Here is a 24,685-nt window from a genome sequence, read left to right as displayed (position 1 = left end):
TCAGGATCCAGGGATCAAGTCCTACATCGGACTCCCTGCAAGGATCCTGCTTCTCCCTCTGCCCTGTGTCTCTACCTCTCTCTGTGCATCTCTTATGAATGAATGAATGAATGAATGAATGAATAAATAAATAAATAAATAAATAAATATTTAAAAAAAAAAAGAAAAAAGCATAGACACAAAAAGCAAATCAGTCATTGCTCAGAATCACTAGTTTGGTCTTATCAAATTTTCTACGTCTTAGACCATCAACATCAAATCTGCCTCCCTGGGCCAGATTTCTTTTATGTGGTCACCAAAGACGAGAGAATGCCCAAGTGCTCCTAGCACCCATGGTCTGGCACCTAAAATTCTACCAATCAGGGGTCCTCCAGGGAGGTATGACCGCCTAAGCATGTTCAGCTCTATCTATCCATGCCTTGTTTCCTGTGTTTGAACAGCTAAATATTTGATATCAGATTTTGATCAATGGGAGATTTGGAGAGCTAAGACATCTTGCAGGAGTCACCCAGGGAGAAGAGTCTTTAATAGAAACAGAAATGAATCAGTGGTAGATTTCCCATTTTCCACTTTTCTTTATTTCCAGGAGCAACTCTGCTTTCTGTCTTAATATCAGACCATGAAACAGGAAGCACCAGACCTGTAGAGCTCCTATAGAAGTCCAAATTTTTCATTATTTGGATACAAATCTGATACTTCCTGAAATATTATTGTTTAGAACAGAAGCATAAGTACCATGGATTCAGAAATTCAACCTCATCTTTCCTTTTTCTCTTTCTTCTTCCTTCTCTCTTTTTTTAAGATTTTTTTAAATTTTTAGTTACCATTTCTCTTTATGAAGGTATGATTTACATGCCAAAAAATTCACCCATTGTATGGGTACAGTTTAATGATTTTTAGTAAATTTATACAGTTAAGCAGTCATTCCCCCAAATCCAGTTTTAGAGCACCTTCATTGTATCAGAAATTTCCTTCATGCCTGCCCAATTTATTTTTAATTAGCATACAAAACCTCTTCCAAAACTGGCTGATAGATAATATTCTTTTATTTGAAAACCAAGGAAGCATGTTTTATAATATCTTATTCTAAAAATGTATTTAAATTTATTTTTAAGCTTCTATTAGACTACTATAATTACTGTGGCATAAGAAGAAATAGAGAGGGGAAAAGGATGATCTTTTTTAGCTGTGAAGCCTGGTTTGAGGAGCTGTTCCTTTCACCATAGCTTCACGTTCCACACTGAGGTTTAATGAAATGGAGCCTTTTACTGGTATAGGAAGAAGCACCTACTTCTTGGGCTATACATGTCTTCAGTTATTAAGCTTTGAATTGCCAGTTAACTGAAACAGTAACTGATCTCTGCTACTTGTTGACCGTATTGTATGCTGTTTTCTTTAAATGTGTTATTTCACTTAACTCTCACCCTGGACTCTCTCCCTTTACAAAGATTAGGAAACTGAGGTTCAGAGAAATGAAATGTATTTTTCAGAGTCATTCTCCGTGAATGGCAAAGCCAGAAATCAAACCCAAGTCTGTCTCAGTGGATCCACCACACCAACACTTTAAAAGTTGCACTTTATCCCATCTCTGGACACATGAATCAGAGGATAGTCCAATTGCCAGAGTTCTGCTTTTATTGCCAGGAAAGAAAATTTGAAAACATATATGGCCCTGGGGGGGAAAGTAAGCCAACATCACACTTAACAACCATCCCAAAAATGGTGGAAATTAGAAGATGTTTTGGGGCAAGAATGTTTATGGCCTTGGAAGTTCTGAGACATTGTCTTTTGAACTCTGCAGTATGTGAGGCTGAGAGGGTGAGTCTGTGTTTGGACAAGCTGCTGCTTGACTCACCTTTGGTGATTCTATACCTGGAAGTGAACTGCACCAATCTGTGGTAATGTTTGGGGAAGCATCGTGATTTGGTGGCATGAACAAACTTAGAGTAGGTCATTATTATATACCAGCATGGAAGGTGTAAGAGGGACATTGTCTGCAGTGATCTCTCCTTCAGCTAACTCCTTAGTGTATCACTGATTTGCCACCTGACAGACAAACACTGCCTTGTATTGCTTTCATGTGTATGTTTTATCATCTCTCCCTGTGGTTCTCAAATTTGGTTAAGCACAATAGTCATGGGAGCCACTTATTAAAATAGGTTTCTGGTCTCCTTAGAAGTCTTTGATACAATAGTCCTGACTAAAGTCTCAGATCCCTGTATTTTTATAAGGGCTTTCCTGGGATTTTTTGCAATGAACCCTATTTGGGATTTGCATTCTTTAAAACTGTAAGTCTGTAAGGGCATTTTCTTTCCCAGCAGCTAGCCAAGTGCTTGAAAGAGTAAAGTTGAATAGCTACTTGTTGGCTGAAGGAGAAAATTGATGAATATTAAAAGTTTCTTGAAGTTAGTGATGATATAACTTACCTCCCATGATGCTAATAAATAGTAATCAATACCTAGGTACTGACTGATTAGTTTTAAATCTCTGTCTTCTCCTCTACCTTTGCTAAGCTAAGGAGATAGCCACAAATCTGCTTCAAGTCTTGTGTTCTGAAAGGCCTGGTGCCTCTTTAGTGATGTGAGGTGGTGGGTAGAGCATCCAGGAACTGAGTAGTTTCAGGGGCCTTGCTTATCCTAGAAACCCAAGGAGAAAACCAATTCCCACATTTTGCAAGTTTATTTTGCTGTAGTACAATGAATAATTGTCCTGAGGGGACTAGATGGCATCAGAGAGTATTAATCTTAGATTTTCATTTCCTGTAAAATAACTTTCCACTTATTACATTCAGTGAGAATACTTTGGGTTTCAGGAAATATGCATATTTTATCACAGACAGTCCTAAGTGTGCTCCCAAATGTATCTGAAACTCTGGCGTTAAGAGGGGCAGGTGCAGGCAATTGAGTGAGCCAGAGGCTGCTAGTTCAGGCTGTGAGAGGACTGGAAGTACAGGTAGGACCCATTCACCTGGAGTCAGCGCAGCCAGTACATCATTGTCTAACTTTAGGCTCATTGAGCTCCTAAAATTGTTTTCCAATAGGGAAATACTAAAAATCAAAATGATGGCAATAATCATAATGAACAGACTAGCCCTGACTATGTTGCAGGTATTATACTTAGCTCCTTTATGTATCACGTATCATGCCATTTAATGATTTTCCGTGAGAATCTAATGTTATAGTGTAGTAAATGACACATGTGAGCATCTGAACTAAGGCTGAGGTTAAGAAAAAAGAAATCTTTTATTCCTAGAACTGAAAATAAGTCTAAGGGTAGCTCCAGGTGAGTTGGATTTCTGAGGCTTAAATCATATCATAGGACCCTCTTTTCCCTGTTGGCTTTTTCCGTGCTGATCAAGATCAACCCCAGCAACTCCAGCTTATATCCTCTGAAGATCAATTTCCCATGGAAAAGAAGATTGACTTCCTGCAGAATCAGGGAAGTCCATAAGACCTCCCTTGCTTCTGATACCCATTGCCAAGTTTAGGGGACCCCAAGATCAAGTTCAATTATAAATAATTTGCCAGAAGGACTCACAGAACTCATTGTAAAAGCTATTATACAGATAGTTATGGTTTATGATAGTGAAAGGATATAGACTAAAGTCATGGGAAGAGACTCAGGCACAGAGTCCAGAAAAATGCAAGTAGCAGAGTGTCCAGTTGTGCTCCTGCAGTACAGTCACAGACAGAGCAAACTCTTCCTAGTAGCAGAGGATAACACTACACACAGCATATTGCCAGCCAGGGAAAATCTCCCAAGCCCTGATATCCAGAGTTTTTATTTGGGGCTCAGTCAGAAAGACACAGTTGACTATCCATGTGGCTGAACTTTAGTTTATAGTCCCTGCACAGGTCAACCTGAGCCACATGGTTCAAAGCCCCACCATAAACCACATTGTTAGACTATTAATTGTAGCCCAGGGTCCCCAGGCAAACAAAGATGCTAACGGATTTAGAGATTACCTCTAGGAGCCAAGGACAAAGGCCAGACTTCCCTTTGCATTAAGTTAATTCTTTACTACATAACTCTCCAACTTTTCCGAAAACAGCCCTGGTCTAATAGGTCCATACCTGAACCAACTGCTCTGGTATGGAGAGGAAATACGCTGACTGGCTAGGCCTAGCGGTAGGACTATTTACCTGACCCACTCCATAAACCAAGACCAGGGAGTATTGGTCCTCAAAGACAGTTGGACATTGGTCAGTCTCTTTTTAGTAGTAAATAAGAGGATGAAAGTCTGTCTGTGTTAACTTATGAAAAGACCACACAGTAAATAAAACACCAAATTCCTTGTATTTTTGTCTAATGGTATTTCATTAGCAAGTCCATGGAAAAATGAACTAAAGGTGACTTAATAAATATAGTTTTTTCTTAAAAGAGACCGAGCCCCTTTAAGATACAATATGTGTGACTTAAAAAAGAGGCTGAATAATAACAAGCTGATGAAGAGGCTCTGTAGGTGAATGCTCATGCAGTTTCCCACCAGTAATGAGTGGTCTGTTTCGTTTCCCTAGAGCAAAATGAAAACCTCCTAGTGCAGTGGTTCCCAAGCTTGTGATGCATTAGAATCTTCTGGGGAGCTTCTAAAATTCTAATGCCTAGGTCACACCCCATACTAGTGAAATCAGAATGGCTAGAAAAGGGATCCAGGGATCTATATTTTTGTAAAGATCCCTGAGGATTTCCATGTCCTGCAGTTTGGAAACTACTGTCCCAGAGTATTAACACAAACACTACTGCTCTGAACACCAGTTTCCACTACAGACAAATTCACCGGATTGAACGAACACTGATGAATTGTCAGCCAAAAGAACTGCTCTTGAGAATCAGCCAGTTGTAATGCAAAGCCAGAGTTGGCCAGGCCAGGATCAGATCTGGCTTTACGTTACCTGCGTGTTGGATCATGAGCAGGTGTCTCAGCCTCTGTAAGTTGCAGTTCCTCATCCGTGAGGAACCTCTGCTACAAAGAACTTCTGAAAGAAACAGAGGAAGTGACTGGCCTAGCAAATGTCAATTCCTTTCTTTCCACTGTTCCATTTACTGTCAGAGAGAAACCCCTAGTCTTTTCTTTTCCTCTTGCTTTTTAGACTTTGTTGCTTTGTGTTCTTGTTTGGTTTGGTTTTTAACATGTGTATGTAAGAATTTTTTTTTTTTATTCCATCCCAGTCAATGATGCAAGGCTTGAAGTTTTCTTAGTTATTAAATATATCTGTTCCCTTAAGTATCGAGTCCCAAGAGGAGGTGCCCTCTTTAGTCGCTTATCCAAGCAAGATGTATTAAGTATCTATGACACTATCTCATCAATCCCAAAATGCATTCACTTGCAAAATAACTCACTGTTATTTTATGTCTGTATAAAAGAGGAAAAGCCTTTGCCAATTACACTATAACATGCCATTAGCTCCAAGAGGAATTCCTATTTCATAAATGTTAAAATGAACAAGGAAATGTACATCCTAGAGTCAGTGAAATGCTATATCCTCCAGGAGCTAAGGCATTGAGACAGAGCTGTACCCACTACTGATTCAGTCATCAGAGGCCGGGAAAGACTAAAACCTGCAGATGGCCTCAATCCTCTCTCTCCTGAGAAAGAGTTGATTCCAGTTTAATCAGGAGAAAATTCTTCTTTATGGCTCTTTTAGATCATTAAATGCCATACACTGATCACTGTTTCACCTTAGAAATACAGAGTCCTGTTCAAATGGTTCCCGTTTTTAAATCACATTTCTTTAAACACAGCCAGTGTTTAAATGGCTGTACATCATCCCACCCATGGATGGGAGCCTGAAAATGGCTCATTATTTCAGCAGATCACATAAGCCATGATACAGGAAGGCAGGAGGCAGGAAGTCAGAGGGAATTCAATTTGATGATCACATGATCTTCCTTTCTCAGGCCTCCCCGTTCAACTGAAGGTTTTGTGTTGTGAGCCCAAATGGGTCAAAATTCAAGCTTGGGAATTTTTTTTAGTAGAACCCTTTCCTTTATTCTATATACATATATCTATATATTTAATACAGATATGCCCATTTCTCTCTCCTTACATTAAAGCCTGCTTGCCCAAAAATGTGCTTATATTTACCATTTTTTTTCTTATGCAGCTGGCTAAATACATCCCTGAGGAAAGGCAAGATATGGAGCAGTTTGGGGGACAGGTGAACAATCAATGACTCTGACTCATCCAGTTGAAATGAAATCTTTGTATTTTGTTTGGTAAATTAATTTTTTGATGACGGAAAAAATATCGCAGAAAAAAAATCGCAGGAAAAAGAGCACAAGACAGAAAATAATAGCCATTTCAAATCCAAATGAGCATCCTACTAATCGCAACTTAGTGTGCCATGCTGGCACCCTGCTCTAGTCAACAGAGCTCTTCTTTTGAAGGTAAGCAATTTAGAGAAAGAATCTACTCTACTGTCTGGTAGGAGGATGGGTGCCAAAGTTAGATCTTTAAGGAAATAATCTTATTAGCCCCTCTTATTAAGGAAACCTCTGCAGTGTGTAGACTTTGAACCTGCCTGATAAAAAGTAGGTCTTGTCAAACAGCTCACAGCTCCTAGTGAAAAGGTTGAACTTTGTTGGTTTAGATCATCCAATCCAAATGCAAACATGTTTCTAAGCTTCTGTTTGCATACTCTGGGAGAAAAAAAGACTCTCATTTTCTCTGACTCCAAGGAGATGGCATCTCCCACCGAAATTACTAAATCACTATGTTAATGGCATGCACAGAAAGGCAAAAGTTTCTTGCATAACCTGAAATTTAAAGCTTCCCATTGTCATTGTTTGGGACCTTTTATTTCTCTGACTCACCTTTTTTTTTTTTTTTTTTTTTCCTCTTAACGGACCCTGGTCCTTGAGTTTCTCGACCATTACATTTCTGAGCTGACCCCGTCTGAAGTTGTAAGACTGAGATTTTGACAGCTTTGTCATTTTCAAAGCTGTGAGGGTTGATGTCAGGCTTACAGGATTATTGCTCTCCAGGAATACTTCACTACATAATCAAGCGGAAGGTCAAGAGAGAGAGAGAGAGAGAGAGAGAGAGAAACCTTCTAATTAAATCAGGAAGGGCTGGCTTGTGCCTATAAAAAAATAAAAAAATAAAAAAATCCTGCAATTTCATGCTTGTATCCAAGTGCAACAATTGGCCCCAGTCAGGGGCCTCCTTGTCGCAACGGACAACAAAAAATCGCCATTAAAGTGAGCAGCTCCTTGAAGAAATAGCTTCATTCTTTGCTTCTACTGTGCTGTTAAGGCTCTTCTCAAATCAAATTAAAGAAAGGCAGTGTAACACATAGCTTGATTAGAGTAATAGAAAGGGAGTGCAAGCTCTTGTCCAGCATCTGCTGCTTTGGCTCCAAAGATGTGTGGTTTCTGGGTACTGGCCCAGTACATAATGCAACCAGACAGTAGTGCCCAAACAGAATTAAAGGAAAGCATAAGACCTATTGGACTTCAAACAGTTGAGAAGGGCCCGACTGCAGATTTTTAGCATGAGGGGTCACTGTAGTAAGAAAGCAAGCACCTTGTAGAATTCCCAAACTGCTTTAGTCCATTTTAGTTCAGCACATCCCATCTGAGACCTACCACGTGCCAAACATTAGCTTGACAAAAGTGGTTCAACAAAGTCATTGACAGAAGCTTCATGGCTATTGGGGACAGGTGAGCAAATACTATAAATCTATGATGATCAGTAAATGATAGGGCAATACTAATAGCTTTTAAAAATTGAGCACCTACTATGTGCAGTCACTGTTCTAAGTGCTTTACAGGGAACAAGTAATTTAATGTAGAGGTTAGACTGTGTGTGCCTGGAACAGAAAGGACATGAAAATCCCCTGAAAGGTGGTGTTTGAATTGGTTTTGAAGTAAGTATAGGAATTATTTCCTATTTTGAAGAAATAGAGGAATGAAAGAAAACCCTTGCTAAACAGAGAAAACTTCATCTATAAAGGCCTGAAGTGTTCCATAAGATATCCATCTAAGAAATATGGTATTTCTCCTACAGCATAAACCGAAAGGCAGGAGGTAGGGAAAGAGTTGAAGATACTAGAACAGAATGAGGGTTCTGTCCTAAAAGTGATATAACCAGTGACGAATTTTTCAGTAGAGATAATGTTCAGATTTCTGTGTTAGAAAGATCACCCTGAGGGATCCCTGGGTGGCGCAGCGGTTTGGCGCCTGCCTTTGGCCCAGGGCGCGATCCTGGAGACCCAGGATCGAATCCCACGTCGGGCTCCCGGTGCATGGAGCCTGCTTCTCCCTCTGCCTATGTCTCTGCCTCTCTCTCTCTCTCTGTGACTATCATAAATAAATAAAAAAAAAAAAATTAAAAAAAAATAAAAATAAAAATAAAAATAAAAAGAAAGATCACCCTGAGATCCAGAATTGCTTCTGAAGCTGTTGAAGTAATAGCAGTTGGCCCTGTAGACATTCCTTGAGAACACCCCACCTGTTGAGGGTGGGCATTGCCCTGGCTGAGGCACTTGAGTAGAGCTCTCAGGGATCAGATATCTGGACATTCCATTTGTTGACTAAAACTGAAAGGAATCAAGATTTTTATTTATTGGTGAATCCTGCTCATGGAAACATAATGCTTCTGTATCAAATTAATGCTCTAGGATTTCTTAGAAAGTGCCTATTTCTTTAAGCAGCAACCTGAGTGTGTCCCACTAAGTGTCTGACTATGTCTGTGGGAATGACACCTGCTGGACAGTTGGCTGGAAGCCACACTAACTCCTACCTGCCTTTCTACTAAGCCTGTGTTGGAGGCCGTCTGTGTCTCATACTTACAGTTCAAGGAAAACCATCTTGCTGAGGGATGTATCTCTGATGGCCAGTAGCATGACTAAATGACAGGGCAAAGGAGAAAGGTAGTGGTGGGGGAGGGGGACAGAGTAGCAGCAGTAATGTGTGAGCCACACTGAGGTGACTAGGTGGACACACAGACTGGTGATGATGTCCCCAAGACTCACCACCACAGCAAAGGTAGGCCACTGGGGATGAGATTCTTAGCTGATAGGTATCAGTTTAGAAAGTCACACTCATTTCTTCCTTAACCATTTTGCTTCAGGTTAAACTCTCTGTTTATATAAACCAGGTGCTAGAAATACAAAGATTTGCCTCGTGCCCTGGAAAGTAGCCAAACTTCCTTGTGACCTTTGCTATGGTCGGTGGCCCCCATTTCTTCACAAGCAGGGACTGGGGACTGCACCCCGGCGAATACAGTGAACACCCCAGTTAGTGGGGATGAGACTGAAGTTGTAAGACAGTATAAGTTTCTAAGATGTACTGAAAGGAAAGGAGTCAAGCCAACCTAGTGTAATGACTTGGAAGGCCTTTAGAGGATAGAGGAATATTACGTAGTGTCCAGTGTTCTGAGAGGTGAGTTTACCAGTTGTACGGTAGCACACCATGCAAACACACGTGTGGAACTGAGCAAAGCCCTGGGAACCACTATGCTGTGGTGGAGCGGGTAGTGAAAAAGCAGGAGAATACACACCTGTTCAGAGCTTGAGCGTACAACGGGGGCAGCGTTGTCTCTCTCTATTCTTTCCAGCAGTGCCATGGTATGAGACAAATCTTCAGCTGATAATGAGCCAGAGAAAGCCTATACCTCCCTGGCTGAGTCTGCAACCTGAGCAGCAGCAATTGCAGCCACCCCACCCCCGACTACTGGCCCCCATTCCACAGATTTCTCAGGAGCAGGACTCTGGCCCCCTTGGTCATTTCAAGCCTGTAGATACTTCATAAGTTCTAACCACGTATCAGCTTTCTAAATTGAGAAGTTGATGAATTTTTAAATTCTTGAACCTGTGCTGTAATAATATTTCCATCATCCTACACATTACAATGGAAGAAGGCAACAGATATATTTTATTATGATGCTGAGACCATGAAATATTGATGGGGGAAGGGAGCATGGCTGTGGTATTGAGGTCTGCCTACAATGAAGGCAGCACTTCTCATCCCGGCTTCTCATTTTCTATCTTTCTCTTCTGACACTGAGGACAGGAAAGAAGCCCCAAACCCACGATACCCAAGGCTAGTTCAATGAAAGCTCTTAAAAAACTGTGCAGTGAAATCTGTCTAAAAAGGTCTTTATCAGGTCTCCAGGGACCAATTGCTAATGCAGCTAATACACATTTGATCTATACAGATGATTTTCCCTTTGTCCCCAAGGGAACCTCTACAAACACTTTGGATTTACATGGTGCCAAGCCCAAGTAGCCTGTTGGAAAATAAATAGCATTTTAACACATTCAAGCATCAGTTCCCAGGATGAAAAGTAGCATGTGGGCTCTTCTCTGAGTTTTCTATCTGTGCTATAGGACATAATCAAACTTCATTTTTAGAGCATTTCTTTTCCTGGTGACATTTCACTCTAAGGCACTGCATTCTGAAGAGAAAAGGGCACAAAGTAGAGACTCTGCTGGTTCAAAAGAAAAAGAATAACATTTCATCTAGGATATTATTTCCCAACACATGTTAGTGTCATGTGGGTACCAGTAAGTGTGGTACAAATATGCAAGACATCCTTAAGGGGCACCTGTCATTGAAAATTTAATATTGATCTATTTATTTTAATACATATTAGAAATTATGTGTGTGTGTGTGTGTGTGTGTGTGTGTGTACACAGGCACACACACAATTTTGGTTATATATAGCTAGCATTTCTAAGCTGTGATTTCATAGATATTATTAGCTACGGTGAGGTAAAGTTGGAAACGGTATTTTTCTTCAATTTGACTTACTGGGTGAATAAAGAGCTGAGGGTCGGATGGAATGGTGGCTGCCTTAGTTGCAGGGAAAGATTGGATAGAGCACAAGTCTGGAAGGCAGTAGGAAAATGACTAACACTCGGGAAATGCTGATCTAGAGAAATTCCCCACCTGTCTAATTAATAGGAGAGTCAGGGCCAGCACTGCCCTTCCCTGGCCACTGGTGATGAGTGTGGATCGATGAGCCGACATCCCCGGGCAGAGACAGACTATAACTGATTCCCTGTGGCTCAACGGGATTTGAATCACAATTCCCTGTTATCTGAAGTCCTGTTTTCCTCGTGGTTGTAAGCAGAAAATTGCATGTTCATGGTGCCTCAATCGGATGTGTCATATCAACCCTCCTCACAATGAAATGATAGCAGGCAGGGTATTGCAGGTCACTCAGGAGACATGCCACCCGGAGAGGGAGTCCTCCAAATGAGTGGGCTCTGCCCTGGGTTCACAAATGTGAGGAGAGAATTTGTAGCTCTCTCAGGATGTGTCTGAGCCCATGAGAGAAAGATGATGATAGTAGGGCCTAGCTACTGAGTCTTTAGTATCAGCCAGCCATGGCATATTAACCCTCAGAAGAGCTAGGTGAACCAGGCATCATTATTCACCCTGGTGTCTTTATGGGGGAGCTAAAGTTAGAGACTTACAACAGCTGGGAGATTCCAATCCAGTTCTGTCTGGCCAAAAGGTTCGATTTCTCACAGTCAAAATAAAAGGCCACTCTCCAGCTGTGAACACTTTGGGGGAATGACTGTTCCTAGAGCTGTGATGCTGTTCACACCAGGCATTTGAAAATCTACAAAGCCTTCTTTAGAAAAGTGTCCAGATTTAAACTTCATCCTTGGCAACGAGAAATCACAGAATAAAAAAACATTGACCATGATCTTTTCTCGGGTATGGCAAAGGGTGGGAGAATGAAGGATGGTTGGTGGAGGAGAAAGAGAAGGAACAGAAAATGATAAATCCGTGAAAGAAAAGAAATTTGTGTGCCAAGTTTGTCTTCCCACATCCATAGTCCTAATGTCATAGGGCTTGTGATATAGTCCTTGATCTGTCTCCTTGATCTGTCTCCTCATCTGTATTATAAGGATTTTGGGCTAAGTGACCATGTAAGTCCCATTTGAATCTACATTAGGGTAAAAGAAATTTATTTTAGTTTTGCCTTTGATGTACAGTAGCTTAGAAAGAGTTGGGTTGGACAGTGGTTGCTAAAGCACTAGAGAAACCTTACCTTCACAGGTGACTCAGTCTGAAAAAGGACAAGAGAGCCACATCATCAATGATCCCAGGAAAGATTATATAGGATATCTCATTCCAGAGCAGAGAGGAGGGCAGGACACAGGGAACAGGGCCCACATTCTATCCCATCCTAGTTCTCCCTCTGGGCTCTATACCAGAAGCCCTTTGCCTTCTTGCCCATGTAAAGACCTGGAATGTTGTGGAATCAACCAACTTTCTCAATCAACTTCTATACACAGCAAAACGATATGAGCCCTCTCCCTAAAGAGCTTAACTGTAACCTCAGAGAATATGATGACTGCTTTTCTTTTGCCCCATTTAAGAAAGTTACTCAGATGAGGATTATACACTTTTTTAATCTTCTCTCTTTAACTTCTTAAACCACTAATTTGAAGATAACCTTACACAATTGGTCTGATGGAAACAGGAAGTTGGTGCCCCAGGCAATTCCTTGTATTGTTCTAGAAGCAACAACAGTTTCTCAATTCTGCCTACAAGAGGCATGTAGGCCTCTTAGGTAGTCTGAACAGTACCTATTCAGGGATATTCATCATTAGGAATTGAGTATGAGCTTCCACAAGGGGATAAAAGTACAAAAACAGAATTTAAAGACCGCCCAGAGTAGCTTCATATTATTTGCAGAGACAGAGGAAAGCCTGTGTTGTAAGACTAACATTCTAACCCCACATATTATAAAAGTACAAAGGAAAGGGCCTGACAAAGTCAGAGTTACCCTCAGATGAAGTATACCTGGTACGAGAGGAAATGTTCAACTCAACGCTGGCTAATTGAGTACATACCATGGAGGGAAAAATAAGAGAAATGTTAACTTAATGAAGCAAAAGCATGACTTGCATCAGAAAGCGATTAGCTGTGGTGATCTGTGCAGTGAATAAAGCCAGGCCATGTTAGAACTTGATTTGGCTGATGTGTTTCAGAAGGACTCATAATTCATGTTTCAACTGGAGAAATAGCTTCAGCAAATGATGCAACACACTGCATTTTTGTCCAGGTGGTTTGACAAAAAGCAAAAGATGGCGTTGTATAAAACTCTGAGAAAGGATCTTGATGTCCATGCAGTCCAGCTGCTCATCAGATATAGTCACAATGTATGTGGGTATTTCTCAGCAGTGAAGTGGGTAGACCCTATTCATTCTGAAGATTTATCATTTGGGTAGCCCTTGTTCATGTAAGCAGGAAGAAGTGATTTGTACTTAAAAATAACTGCATGTTCAAGACCTCTTGTGATTATTTATATGGAAGGAAGATGTAGTTATTTGCTAACTCTATCAGTAGAGAAGAGATATGTGGGCAAAATTCTGTATTTTTCAAAGATGTGAATAACATACGCAACCTTTATAAATTATGAAGTTTGAAGTGCTGTTTTCTCATTTGAAAGATTTAGAAACTTCTAGCAAAACTCAGAGATAGTCAAGTGGCTTAGCAAAAACTGTAGAACCTTATTTATTGAAAAACTTTAAAATCAAAATGTAAAGTAATCCTTTTCTGGAAACAAACAAAAAAACAAACAAACAAATAAAAAAACCTAAGCTCATTGTGAGGTATGAGGTATTGGTCCTGTACACACATTATTAAAGCAAAGAGACTGGATTGAATGGTGAAAAAGAAACTGGCTTGTGAGTTCCACTGGTTTTACTTTTAGCCTCGTGTGGGGCTGAAGGAGCGTTTGAAGAGGTAGTCAGACCTCTGCATTCCAGTGGAGCTGTGCTGGGTAACATGAAATCAAGCAAGTCCCTTAATCTCTCTGGTCCTCCTTGTGTTTTTTTCATTCAGATGTTAATGTTCCATTAGATTGAGACCCTCAACCTCTGTTGCTTATAGCTTGGGGATGAGGGGTATAGTTAAGTGGATGGAGGGTTCTGGAGGATGGACTTCAGGTCACGTTTTTTCCCCCTATCTCAAGTAGAGCAGCCCTCTGGGATATCAGAATGCTGAAATAGGTGTAGTTTACAGTTTAATCAGCAGGAAGGTGTTCAGTTGATTTTTAAAATGTTAGAATTCCCTTTTAAAAAAAGGAAATCCCCTCTTATTACTCTGTTTTTATACTCTTTTTAGTTTTTATCAACCTCTGTCATGGGGCAACTACTGTGAACATGTTTATTGAAGGTAAATGATAATGATGACTACAGTGTTTTGCACACAGATTGTTAGTGATGATCTGATTGCTTGGGGAGCACCCTGAGATGGGGCTCAGGCATCTGTGAACCAATGTAAGTTTTGTGCCTTTTGATTGATAATCTTTTGATTGATAATCTTTAACCAAAGTTTATTAGGAGCCCACAAGGTGCCAGGCACTGAGTTAATTCCTTCTATTTCTGACTGAATCCTCAAAGTCCTAGAAATGAGTTCCATGTTCCATAGTTTCTAGATAAGAAAATTGAGGCTCAGAGAGGCTGCACAACTTGTCCAAGGCCACGGGGGGAGCAATGACTGACAGAACCGAAAGCCTTTCCCACACTGCAGCTCTGTAGGGTAACAAGAGGGTCCCCAGGCAACCCTCACTAAGATGTCTAGTCTTCGATCAGCCTCTAAGTTGATTATTGCTTGCTTATTAGAGAAACAAGTGATATTCTTGAATGATCTTCCTCCCAAGGAATCATCTCTGTACTTGTCACTCTAGCTAGTTGCTTCTGAGTCCTTTCCAGGCAAAATGACAGTGTGTGTTGTTGGATTCCTTAGCGGCAAGAATGAGAGGAACCGTCTCAAGCTGAGAGCACAGTTGTGCCCACACATGGCCAAGGCCTCTGGAGAGGTCGGTGGACCAGATGACCCAGTGTGGGTATGCAGAGCCAATCCTACAACTTGAAATCATTTGACAGGGCAACTTGTATTTGCTTTTCCATCCATCAGGTCTTTGGGTGCCTGGGTAGTTGTAGGACTGTATGGTGTGTGAGTGTGTGTGAGTGTGTGTGTATGTGTGTGTGTATTCTATCATGCTAACTCTCATCTGTTTATTGTTGAGGGATATTCTGCTGCTTCACACACTGGAGCAAATTTGCCATTGCTTCACTCTGGTGTGCATCAAAGGGCGGGTTTGCCCACTTTGGGCTCTATTCTACTGATCTACCCTGTGTTCTCTACCATACTTTCCAATTTTCCATCCAAGCTATCTGAACTGGGATGGACTAAGCCACTGGAAATGACAGTCACTTGAAAAAAAAAAAAAAAAGACTGGCAAACACGGGAATGTACATTCAAAGGAAGCCTTTGGAGAGAAGCAGGTTGCTCTTTTCTCCTTGTTTTCTTGGATGAGACAACTGACTTTGCCCAAGCTGACTTCTTGCCTAGATACACTGACTTAACTGTGAGGTCCTGCCAAAGGTGGTTTCATTAAGCGATGCCCGGGGCTTTTGCAAAATGAAGTCACCTCTGCCTGCCAAGCAGGGACTCTCCAGCTAGACACCAAGGGAAATGCATAGCCTTCTCACTACTCCTACAGAGGAGGAAGCTCCTGTCCTCATCCTTCCTTTGCCGTGCCAGCATACAGTTCTTTCTGCCAGTGGCCAGTATGCCCGGCTCATAATGTGTTGTCGAGCTACTGACAAGAAAGGAAATGGTGGACTGCAACTTGGAGAATTGTTCGTTTTGCTGAAGAGGAGACGTGGGGGCAGAGTCATTGCTCTACTTGGCGAAATCAGTGGTCTTCCCATCTAGTGCTATGACTTGGATGGGGCACCAAGGAGCATTTGTTGGGTGAGTGTGATTGCTCTGCATCCAGCTCGGAAGGTTAGTCATGTTGCCAAATGCGCCTTACTTCCCTTAACAGCCCATTCTAAATCAATCTTCCATGAATTCATCAAAATGTTGTGTTCTTTTTTGTTTTGTTTTGTTTTGTTTTTGTAGTGCCTCAACTTTGCTCCTTCCAAATCCAGTGCCCCCGACCCAGGGCAGCCCCTGGCAGGGCATTCCCCTAACTGTTCTCTGAACTTGCCTCCCTAGAGTGTCATCTGTCCTCTCTAGGAAAAGTGTCCTCTCCCCCTGGCTCATTTGCCATCATGGCCATATTTCAATGCTCTCTTGGCTCCTCATAGATGAGTTGGGACACGCCTCAAAGTGCTTCTGTTTTCTCTGAAAGAGGTTGAATCTGGGAAAGGGGGGGGGTGAATATATGTGGGAATGGTTTAATTGTATCCATGAGGATTCTTAGTAATCAGGATGCCAGTGTGTGTTTTCCAGAGCCTAGAGCTGACATAAATAATGTAGCGTACCTCGCTTTGTGCAGGCTTGCTGAGGAATGCTGATGGAGAAAAAGCCAAACTGGGATCTGAAGCTCCCGGCTCCCGGCACAGCCTTTAAAATCTTTTTATTGAGTAGCAGTTTTGAAACTGCAGCCAGGGCCTTGGCGGGCTGTGTATGCCAGGAGAAGCGGATGGAGGAGTAACTTTGGGGGAAGGCGCCTCACTTGGTTTCTGGAGAATGCGAATCCAGTGCGGCTCTGCTGGCTCCAGCTAACGATTGGTTAATTTCATTTTGCCTTCTCAATCCCAGAAGGAATAGGACAGCTCTGTCAAGGCCCTGAGAGCCCGGTAAGTGTGCAGCTCTTGCTAACAAGATATGACCGGCCCCTCAAACATTGTTAAAAGCATCTTGCTAGCCTTTTAGAGCCTCTTGCCTTAATGGTAAGAGCCAGATGAGCTTTGCGGGACAGCTAACCCCAAATGAAGTCCTGCCGCTTAAGCTCATTTAAAGGGGAAGTATGCACTGGGGAGAACCAGAGGTACCACAAATGCCACAGTTCATTTGCAGGAGGGAAACAAATGTGTCTTTACGTGGGATTTTTACAGGAGGTCTGCCAAGCCAAATTTCCAATCGAAGCGTCTTCCAGATTTTGATCTAAAGTGTACCTCCAGCCTTCTCTGGGGCATAAAATAGAAGTGAAGGGAAAGATGGGTGGAGGAGTAGAAGGATGTTAGAAATAATTCTCGGGTGTTCATGTCAAGGGACAGGTTCTGGGCACTCAGTTAAAAAAAAAAAAAAAGACAGCTATTCCTTGCTTATACTCTGGTGGTTTAGAGAAGGACTTCAGGGAACATTTGTGTTTTTGTTTTGTTTTGTTTTTCCTTTTGATTAAGGCATTTGGGGTCTAGAAAAGAAGATTAAAGCAGGATCCGTTTAATTTATTTAGTTTGCCTCACAGACATGAAGCTTCAAAATGGTAAGTATCAATTATCTTCCTACGGGTTGGGGGCTAGCTGGGAGAGGGGTTCTCAGGCGCGCTTTCTGAGCCAGGACCTTTTAGCAAATCCGGGCTGCTTTATAGCTCAGGCCGCTGGTAGGAGTTGATGTGTTGACATAGAAAAAGCACCGATGACACATTTGGTTGGACTGGAAGGGTCTGTACAGCTTGCCCCTTAAGGGATGGTTCTTTCTGCTGTTGCTGGTTGGACAAGAAGGGGACCCCATGTGAACACCCCATTTGCCCATTTAAATCATGAAAAAAATGTAAAAAACTCAGATACTTTCATCATGAAATGTGTGGATTTTTTTCCCCCTCTTCTGTTGCTACTTAGTTGTTTCGGCTTTTCTCTCCATTGAAAAAAGTATCATCTAAATGTGTTTTATAAAATAGTACTTGGAATTTTGTCTGTGATATGACCCTCTGGGTATATTACTAAAAACTCCCAAACTTATAACTATCTCGTTAAATTGGTGGGGAAAAAAAGCTTTTCCTTACTTTCTTTTTTTTTTTTTTTTTTTTTAAATCTCAGCCTCATTCTATCGTCTTCCAACATTGCCCAGATTTTGTCTACCAGCTGCTTTAAAATGTGTGTTCAGTAGTCAGGAAAGCCCCACATCCTCCTCTCTGCTTTTGCAAATGCTTTCTTCCCCCATCAGAGTTGTTTTTTCTTGTTTTCCTTCTCGGTTTCTGCCATCCTGGATAAGGGAAAAGGAATTGACATGTTTTTGGTTTGAAAGATCTAGCTCAACAGTTTTCTAGCAATCTTTCCATTCTTCAGGGACTAGCATGCTCATCTGTGAAATGGGCCTGAAACTGGATGAAATATGTAATATGTCTGCTCTCTGGAAGCTTCTCAGTCATGGTTGCAAATACTTGAAAAAAGTTGTAGAGATTTACTTAACGGGTTGTCTGCAAGCTGTTCTCTATAAGCTTGAGTTGAGAAATACTTTAAGTACCACCTCCCCCCCCAAAAAAAAAAACTGGTTGCTTGTTGGTCTTTATTTATAAGTGCATTAGAGGAAAGTGCATTTTAACTGCAGAGAGAAATGCAATGCTTCTAATAAACAAAACTCAGTTTTTATAACCTAAGAAGTGACCTGAAGGAATGTGAAGAATTGATAGAAGGCTGTGGTTCTCGGGTGCAAAGTCACGGCTTCATGTTTAATTTAACAAAACATTAAACATTTCATGTTTAATTTAATGAAACATTAGAGCACTAGGATTTGTCACCTTCATGACAGAATGTCAGAAATGTGGGATAGTTTCAGAATATATGTTCTTTCTGCAGAATTCACATATGACACTGGAAATGTGTCACAGCTGAGGACCTATGCTTTTTTCTAGGGATCTTTTTCCCCTCTGATAAAAGCAGGAGAAGCAAAAAAAAGCAAGTAAAACAACAAAAACAACACCACATTAGGCATGCACTACTAGTCTAGCTAATTTTAGGGGGACTATTAGCAGGCATTTAGGCAAATCTATTAACATTTAGCATCAGCACAAATGGAATTGCATTTCTACTTTTTGTGCTTCTGACAAAACAGGCACAAGGATCTTCAGGACCAGAAAAGAATGGATGTCAGAACCATGTGTTAGGCAGTCAACTTGATTAAACCCTTTTGGATTTTTTAATAACTATTCAAGAAAGTGGGGTGAGATCCTTGGAAAATTTTAAATAAATCTATCAGTTTGACAAAGATTATTACCAATGAGGAGAGGAAGTCTGCATTACTTGCCAGGTTTTTTCTTAGTCTGGAAAATGTGGCTGGAGGTTGATAGTGCTACTTTGCCTTTGGCTTGTGGTGGAAAATTTCCCTTTTTGTATTTCAAAGTGCTGAAAGATAGATAGGTCCAACCTCTCTGTCCATATTTTGTAGATTGGTGGGGCTCTAGTTTGCATCTGATGTTTAAAATGTTTAGCTCTCTTTGATAGAAAGCAAGAATTTGTGTTTGAGCAATGCAGGTGATTACCGATTGATAAAACATGTGTGTACAGGTGTACACATATGCATTTATACACGCGCACACACACACATAATACACAGGCGAACAAAAGCTCCCCCAATTCTGCCTCCATTCATTTGAACTATCTCCAGCACCATCTCAGCAATGCTGTATGAGATACAGCGTAGTCTTTTGTTTTGTGATGGCAGGGGTGCAGATACCTCTCCGTGTTATTATATACTCCGTTTGAATGTGTAGCTTCCTTGTGTCCCTTGAAGTGGCTGAGACCAGATGCTGCAGAGGGAGATGTCATACTAATGCAATTCAGAGGAGCATATGGCAAGAGAAAAATCGTTATGACAGTTACTGACCTGAAGAGCAAGTAGCTTTTTTAACCTTTAAAAAAATTGTTTTAACTCCATCCTAAGTAGCAGCAATACTTTATTTAGTTGAATATTTTTTTAACTCTCCTGTAGGTTGCATTCCAGAGCAGGGGTACAAAAGAGTGGCTGAGACTTCTGGAGAGCCCTATTTCCTTTGGTGGGGGTAGGGAGAGTAGGAAAGCCCTCCATGTGTGGCTCCTACTCATCACCCACTCCCTGGGACTGCCTCCACACTCTGGGCCTCTGGGTCTGAGGGCTGAGACCCATCACAGTGGGATCTGACTTCCCGTGAACTGCCTTGGGATGGTGCCCCCTGGGTTCTTCTCCCCACCCCTGCCCCCAGCTGAGGAGGTCTGAGCCAAGCTCCCCCCAGGGTGTGGTCCCTGCTGTCCTGAGGTACACCCAGCTATCCTGCCACACTCACTGCTGTCTCTGTGACCCCTCTCTCACCACCATCCTGACCTGTGTGTGGCTCAGAGGTAGTAGAGGTTGATGACCAATTATATTAACTTCAGAAGACCCCTTCTGAGCCCCCTCTCTGTGCTCGGCACTCTGACCGGCCTTGAAAGAAAAAACAAAGGAGATGTGATTCCCATCTTAAAGGAGTTCCTATCTAATAGAGAAGTTGTGCTCACACAAATGTGTAAAGCATAGTCTTGGGTGCTATGGTGACTGTGGAAGGAGAGTCTTTGCATGGCTGCAGGTACCAACTGGGTGCCAAAGAAAGGGCGGCTAGTCTTCAGACAGAAGGTCAGGAAAGGCTTTGTAGAGGCTCTTGGTCAAGAGAGAAGCCTGGAAGTTTCCCCCTGGAAGACAGCAGGCAGAACCTTCTGGACACAGAAAATGGTTGGCTTGAGGTGCCAGTCCAGTAATGCTAGTACACAAGGAAGCCAAAGGATTGTACTAGAATGATTAGCACAGCCCCATGGTGACCAGCTTTCCATACCACCAGTTTGTACCATCCTATGGGAAGCCTAAGGCAGCCAGGCAATTCATGACTGTACAGACAGCAAGGGCCAGGCATCAAAAACAAAACAAAACAAAACAAACAAACAAAAAAACAAAAACAAAAACAAAAAACAAAAAACAAAAAAAGCAGCACACGGTTTATGTGAGAGCTCCAATTTCCATGTCTAATTCAACCTCAAGAAAACATCGTGCTGGCTGCCACTGTGTGGACCAAACAATTAAATGTGAAGGTCCCAGATGGAGCCTGGGGGCTGCTAGCTTGCAACCTTTGCAAATGGACAGCAGGTCCCTGTAAAGGGATTTCATCCTCTGGCTAACTTGCTTTAAACCTGAAAATTTTTTCAAGGAGGCTTTACTCAACATAAACCGTCTTTGGAGAGACATTTTCCCCCAAGTCTTCCAATCTTCCCACGCCCCCACTTGAAAATCTGCTTCGGGGATAGGTACGGATGTTTGTTTACATCTGGACTTACATTTATATGGGTGCCTGTGTGTGTGTGTTTATATAATGGTGAGCATGTTTGGGTCCCTTCAGATAGTCCAAGCTTCTGGAGGTGGAAACAGAAATGCAGGTCGAAAAGCCGACTCCGTAGATGAAGACACACCCCATCCGTCTGCACAGCCAACGAGTACCTTTCCGCTCGGCCGATGCAGCACACAGTTTGAGGGGGGTGGGGTCCTTGTTTTTAATTTTTTAGATTTTCTCACCGGTGACTTAACTGTCTATCCTACGGCAACAGCAGAGGTGTTCCCGCTTCTCTTAGAAAGCCCTCGGGGGTTCCGCGGGCATATCTTTGAGAAGGCAGCCCCCGCTTAGTGCTGACTTGGGCCGGTGCACACGAGGCTGGCAGTGATCTCCTGGACCTCGGGTGCTCTGCCACTGCTTCCCCTCCGCTGGCCCCGGCCCGCAGGACCCCCCCACCCCCAGAGCCGCACCTGCTCCCCACGGGCCGGCCCGCAGCTGTCAGCGCCCCGGGTGCCTTAGCGCGGGCTGGCACGGAGAAACCTGGGACGGGCCGAGGCCGCTTAGCCCTGGCGAGTCAGCGTCCTGGTACTAACCATTTGCTGAGGTGACTGAGCTCTCACTGCCCTCCTTTATCGGTCTGAAGAGTGGATGCTAGGATTTCTCAACTCTATGGGAACAATGTCAATGATGAGTAACAACAACAGCAAAAAAAAATCGTGGCCGGGATATCAGCTGAAACCTGTTCCGTGACTTCTGTGGGTTTCCTGGGCCTCTGCACGGAGGCTCAGCTTTACCCCTGAGGCCACCCCACAGCCCCAAGCTCCGATGGCCCACGAGCCCGTCAAACCCTGTGCTGCTCCTTTCTCTCCGCTTCAGGCTGATCGAGTCGTGGAACTCGGCCACTTTCCCTTCTCATGTGCAGGCAACAAATCACAAACCAGCAAACAAAATCATCTACCCAAAACTTCTGTGCCGGGCAGACTGCGCTGAAAATTTGAGAAAAAGGAAGAGCTTCATATGCCAGCGGTTAAAAGAACTTGCTATGAAATATCTGATGGCCCCTTACTTCTTACACAGTCTCTGCTGTTGAAGGAAGCAAAGTCAGTAAAGATCTATTCGCTTGGGGCTCCAGCTTCCTGCCAAGTTCGTCGCTGGATCTCTCCCTCTCTCCCTAAATGGCCAGAAATTCAAGTGTTTGTCCCATCATATTTATGCAGAGCATCTCGGCACTCTCCACTCCTGCTCCCAGCCCCCGCGCCTTTATCAGTACACGGGTGGACAGAAGCCAGTCTATTCTGTGCTCGGCCTTTCCCTCTGTCTTGAAGGAAGACAATCATAGAGAGATTAATTTCCTTACAGATGCAAATAATACTCCTATCAACAATCTCCAAGCCAGAAGGGAAAAGTTGTTAGATTTTTGTTTTAAGTAAGAGTTTTTCTAGTGTATAAAGCTGTAGTACCTCGTTATGCTATTCAGTGTCCTTTCTATCCGAATGATTGATCTGCATGACTGATGGATCAATTATCCAGGCAATGTGGCCAAACGTAAGAGTTTAGACTCCAGTGCCCTGCCACTTACCAGCTGTGTGACTTTGAGCAAGTTAGTAAGTTCTCTGAGCAGTTAAATGAGGGGTGATTGTGACGCCTCCACAATTACTGACAGGGTCGTTACGTAATTAAATAATTCATCTGAGGGCCCTTATCTCAGAACCTGACATTTGCAATTGTTCTTTCCTTTGTACTCAATTTTATCACTTCGTTTCACTGGGCCAGATTTCATGATCGAGCTTTTCCCTCTGCTTCCAAAATCATTTCAGTTTAAGTTGGTAGGGTACTGGGACTCTGGCCCAGGCCAGAGCAAGCCTCACCCTGATGGGTGGAAGTTGGCACACAGTTACGGACCCTCCTCTTCCATCTTCAAGACAGAAGGGGGCAGTCTTGCTGCCTCCCTCCAGGCTGGCTTTGGGGTTAGATATGATTCTCTGAAGTAATGTCCTCTCTGCTGCTATTTTAACCGAAGTGCTAACAAACCCCAGGTGGTTCAGAGTAACTGGAATTAGCTGAATTTTGTCTTCCAAGTACATACAGTGTTACAGGAAACACAAACACTCAGAAATATCTCATTCATCTTCCGTGGCAGAGAATCCAATTGTTCAGTCTTGGTTTGAGTCCTCAACAATTATTGCAACTAAACTTTAATCAACAGTTTCAGTAACAATGTTGAATTTTAAAGTTCCTAGCTACTAGTTAGAGCATGGCTTAGCTCGTACACGGGCAAATCAGTCATTTTGTGGTGATTAACATCTATTCAGAACAGAGAATGTTATTACTGGTACTAAATTATCATAGGAATTAATGCAGTCTTTTTAAAGGGCTTAAAATATGTTAATAAATACAATATTCCAACACCTGCAGCTCAAGGAACCAAAGTCATTAAATTATATTTATTATTGCAGGGATCTAGGTGGGGGGAAAGTAGTTTAATGAGCATGAATGAAACAGGGGTTCTTTATTTAAAACGAGTTACCTAAAGAAATGTTCCCTTTGAGGGGTTATATTATAGAATCATCTGCTATACAAAAAGCAAGTCAGAGACAATAATTTTCTGACTTTGGAGAATGAACTTCAGGGGTCCTCTGGGGACAAGGCAAAACTCTCCACTCTCCTCCCATTGAACTTGAGATTTAACTTTCCCCTTCTCTGCTTCTCCAGCTTCAGTTTCCACCACCTTCTCACTCATGTTCCACCCAAAAGCCTTACCCTCCTTGTAGTTTCTCAAAGGTACCCAGCTCTTGTCTACCTCAGGGCCCTGGCATATGCTTTTACCTCTCTCTTCATGGTATTTATTTTGAGCAATCCATTGGTACATTGCCAGGTTTTGTCTTAAACAAATTGTAACTACTAGCTAATTTAATCCTTGTAACAGCCTAATTGACTATGTCCCATATCATTCCCATTTTACAGATGGAGAAATGAGTCAGAGAGAGGTTAAGTGCCTTTCCCTGGGCCCTGCTGACCCGAGGTCTTCTCTTCACCCCTAAGTGCTGCCTCTTTGGAGGGTCAGCTACCGTCATCCCTCAGATCTCAATTCGGTTGCTGACCTTGACACCTTTATTTAAAATCATCCCCAACCCCTTTTTTCTCTTTCATGATCCAGATAACGCTTTGCAGTGTACCTTAGCACAATTTAAACAATTATATATATTTATGTGTTTTTAGTAGCCATTTCCCTTCTCTGGCACTACTATCATATCCATGAAGGCAGCAACTATTTTTGTTTGATGCTATATTAAAGTAACTGACATTTAATGAATACTGAATAAATACTTGCTTAATGGGTCCTTGAACTCATATGTTCACCATTGGCTATTTGTAGCCAGAATGAGCAATATTTTTCATCTGTCTATCCATATAGACAGATGAAAATTTTTTTTCACATTTTCAGAAAGAAAGGAATAACTCTTCTTGTGATTATTTTTAAATCAATTGATTTAAAAAATGACATCCCAGCATAAGCATTTCTATATTAAATCTGGGCCTTGGTACATAAAAGATTGAGGAATGATGATCCAGTGAAATTTATATATGACAGGTAAAGAATCAGAAAACCTTGGAGAAGAAGCCACTTGGTCAAACTAGGAAGCTGGTTAGGATAATGTTCAAGAGCAAACCCTAGTGCTCTTGGCACATGGTCCAGTGTCGTTTCTG

At 42.2% G+C, this 24,685-nt stretch overlaps 1 protein-coding gene across 10 annotated transcripts in view; it reads left to right on the top strand.

The window, feature by feature from the left end:
• TENM2 (teneurin transmembrane protein 2) overlaps positions 1-24,685 on the top strand; it is a 1,512,848-nt gene that overhangs the window by 1,082,038 nt on the left and 406,125 nt on the right. For 2 of the 10 annotated variants that reach the window (XM_049109167.1, XM_035715293.2), the window contains exons 1-2: positions 16,015-16,562; positions 17,109-17,191. The exons of 4 other annotated variants lie outside the window; for them this stretch is intronic. In XM_049109167.1, the coding sequence (XP_048965124.1) occupies positions 17,176-17,191 (16 nt within the window). In that variant the 5' untranslated portion in view covers positions 16,015-16,562; positions 17,109-17,175. Of the gene's footprint in view, positions 1-15,388; positions 15,730-16,014; positions 17,192-24,685 lie in introns of those variants that run through there. 4 more of the 10 variants (XM_049109166.1, XM_025435139.3, XM_035715295.2 and 1 more) reach the window with 3 other exon arrangements.

This window comes from Canis lupus, chromosome 4, assembly GCF_003254725.2.
Source record: "Canis lupus dingo isolate Sandy chromosome 4, ASM325472v2, whole genome shotgun sequence".
In the NCBI taxonomy this organism is placed as follows: domain Eukaryota; kingdom Metazoa; phylum Chordata; class Mammalia; order Carnivora; family Canidae; genus Canis; species Canis lupus.
Note: the sequence above shows the minus strand (reverse complement) of the source record. Positions and strands in the feature narration are given on the sequence as shown.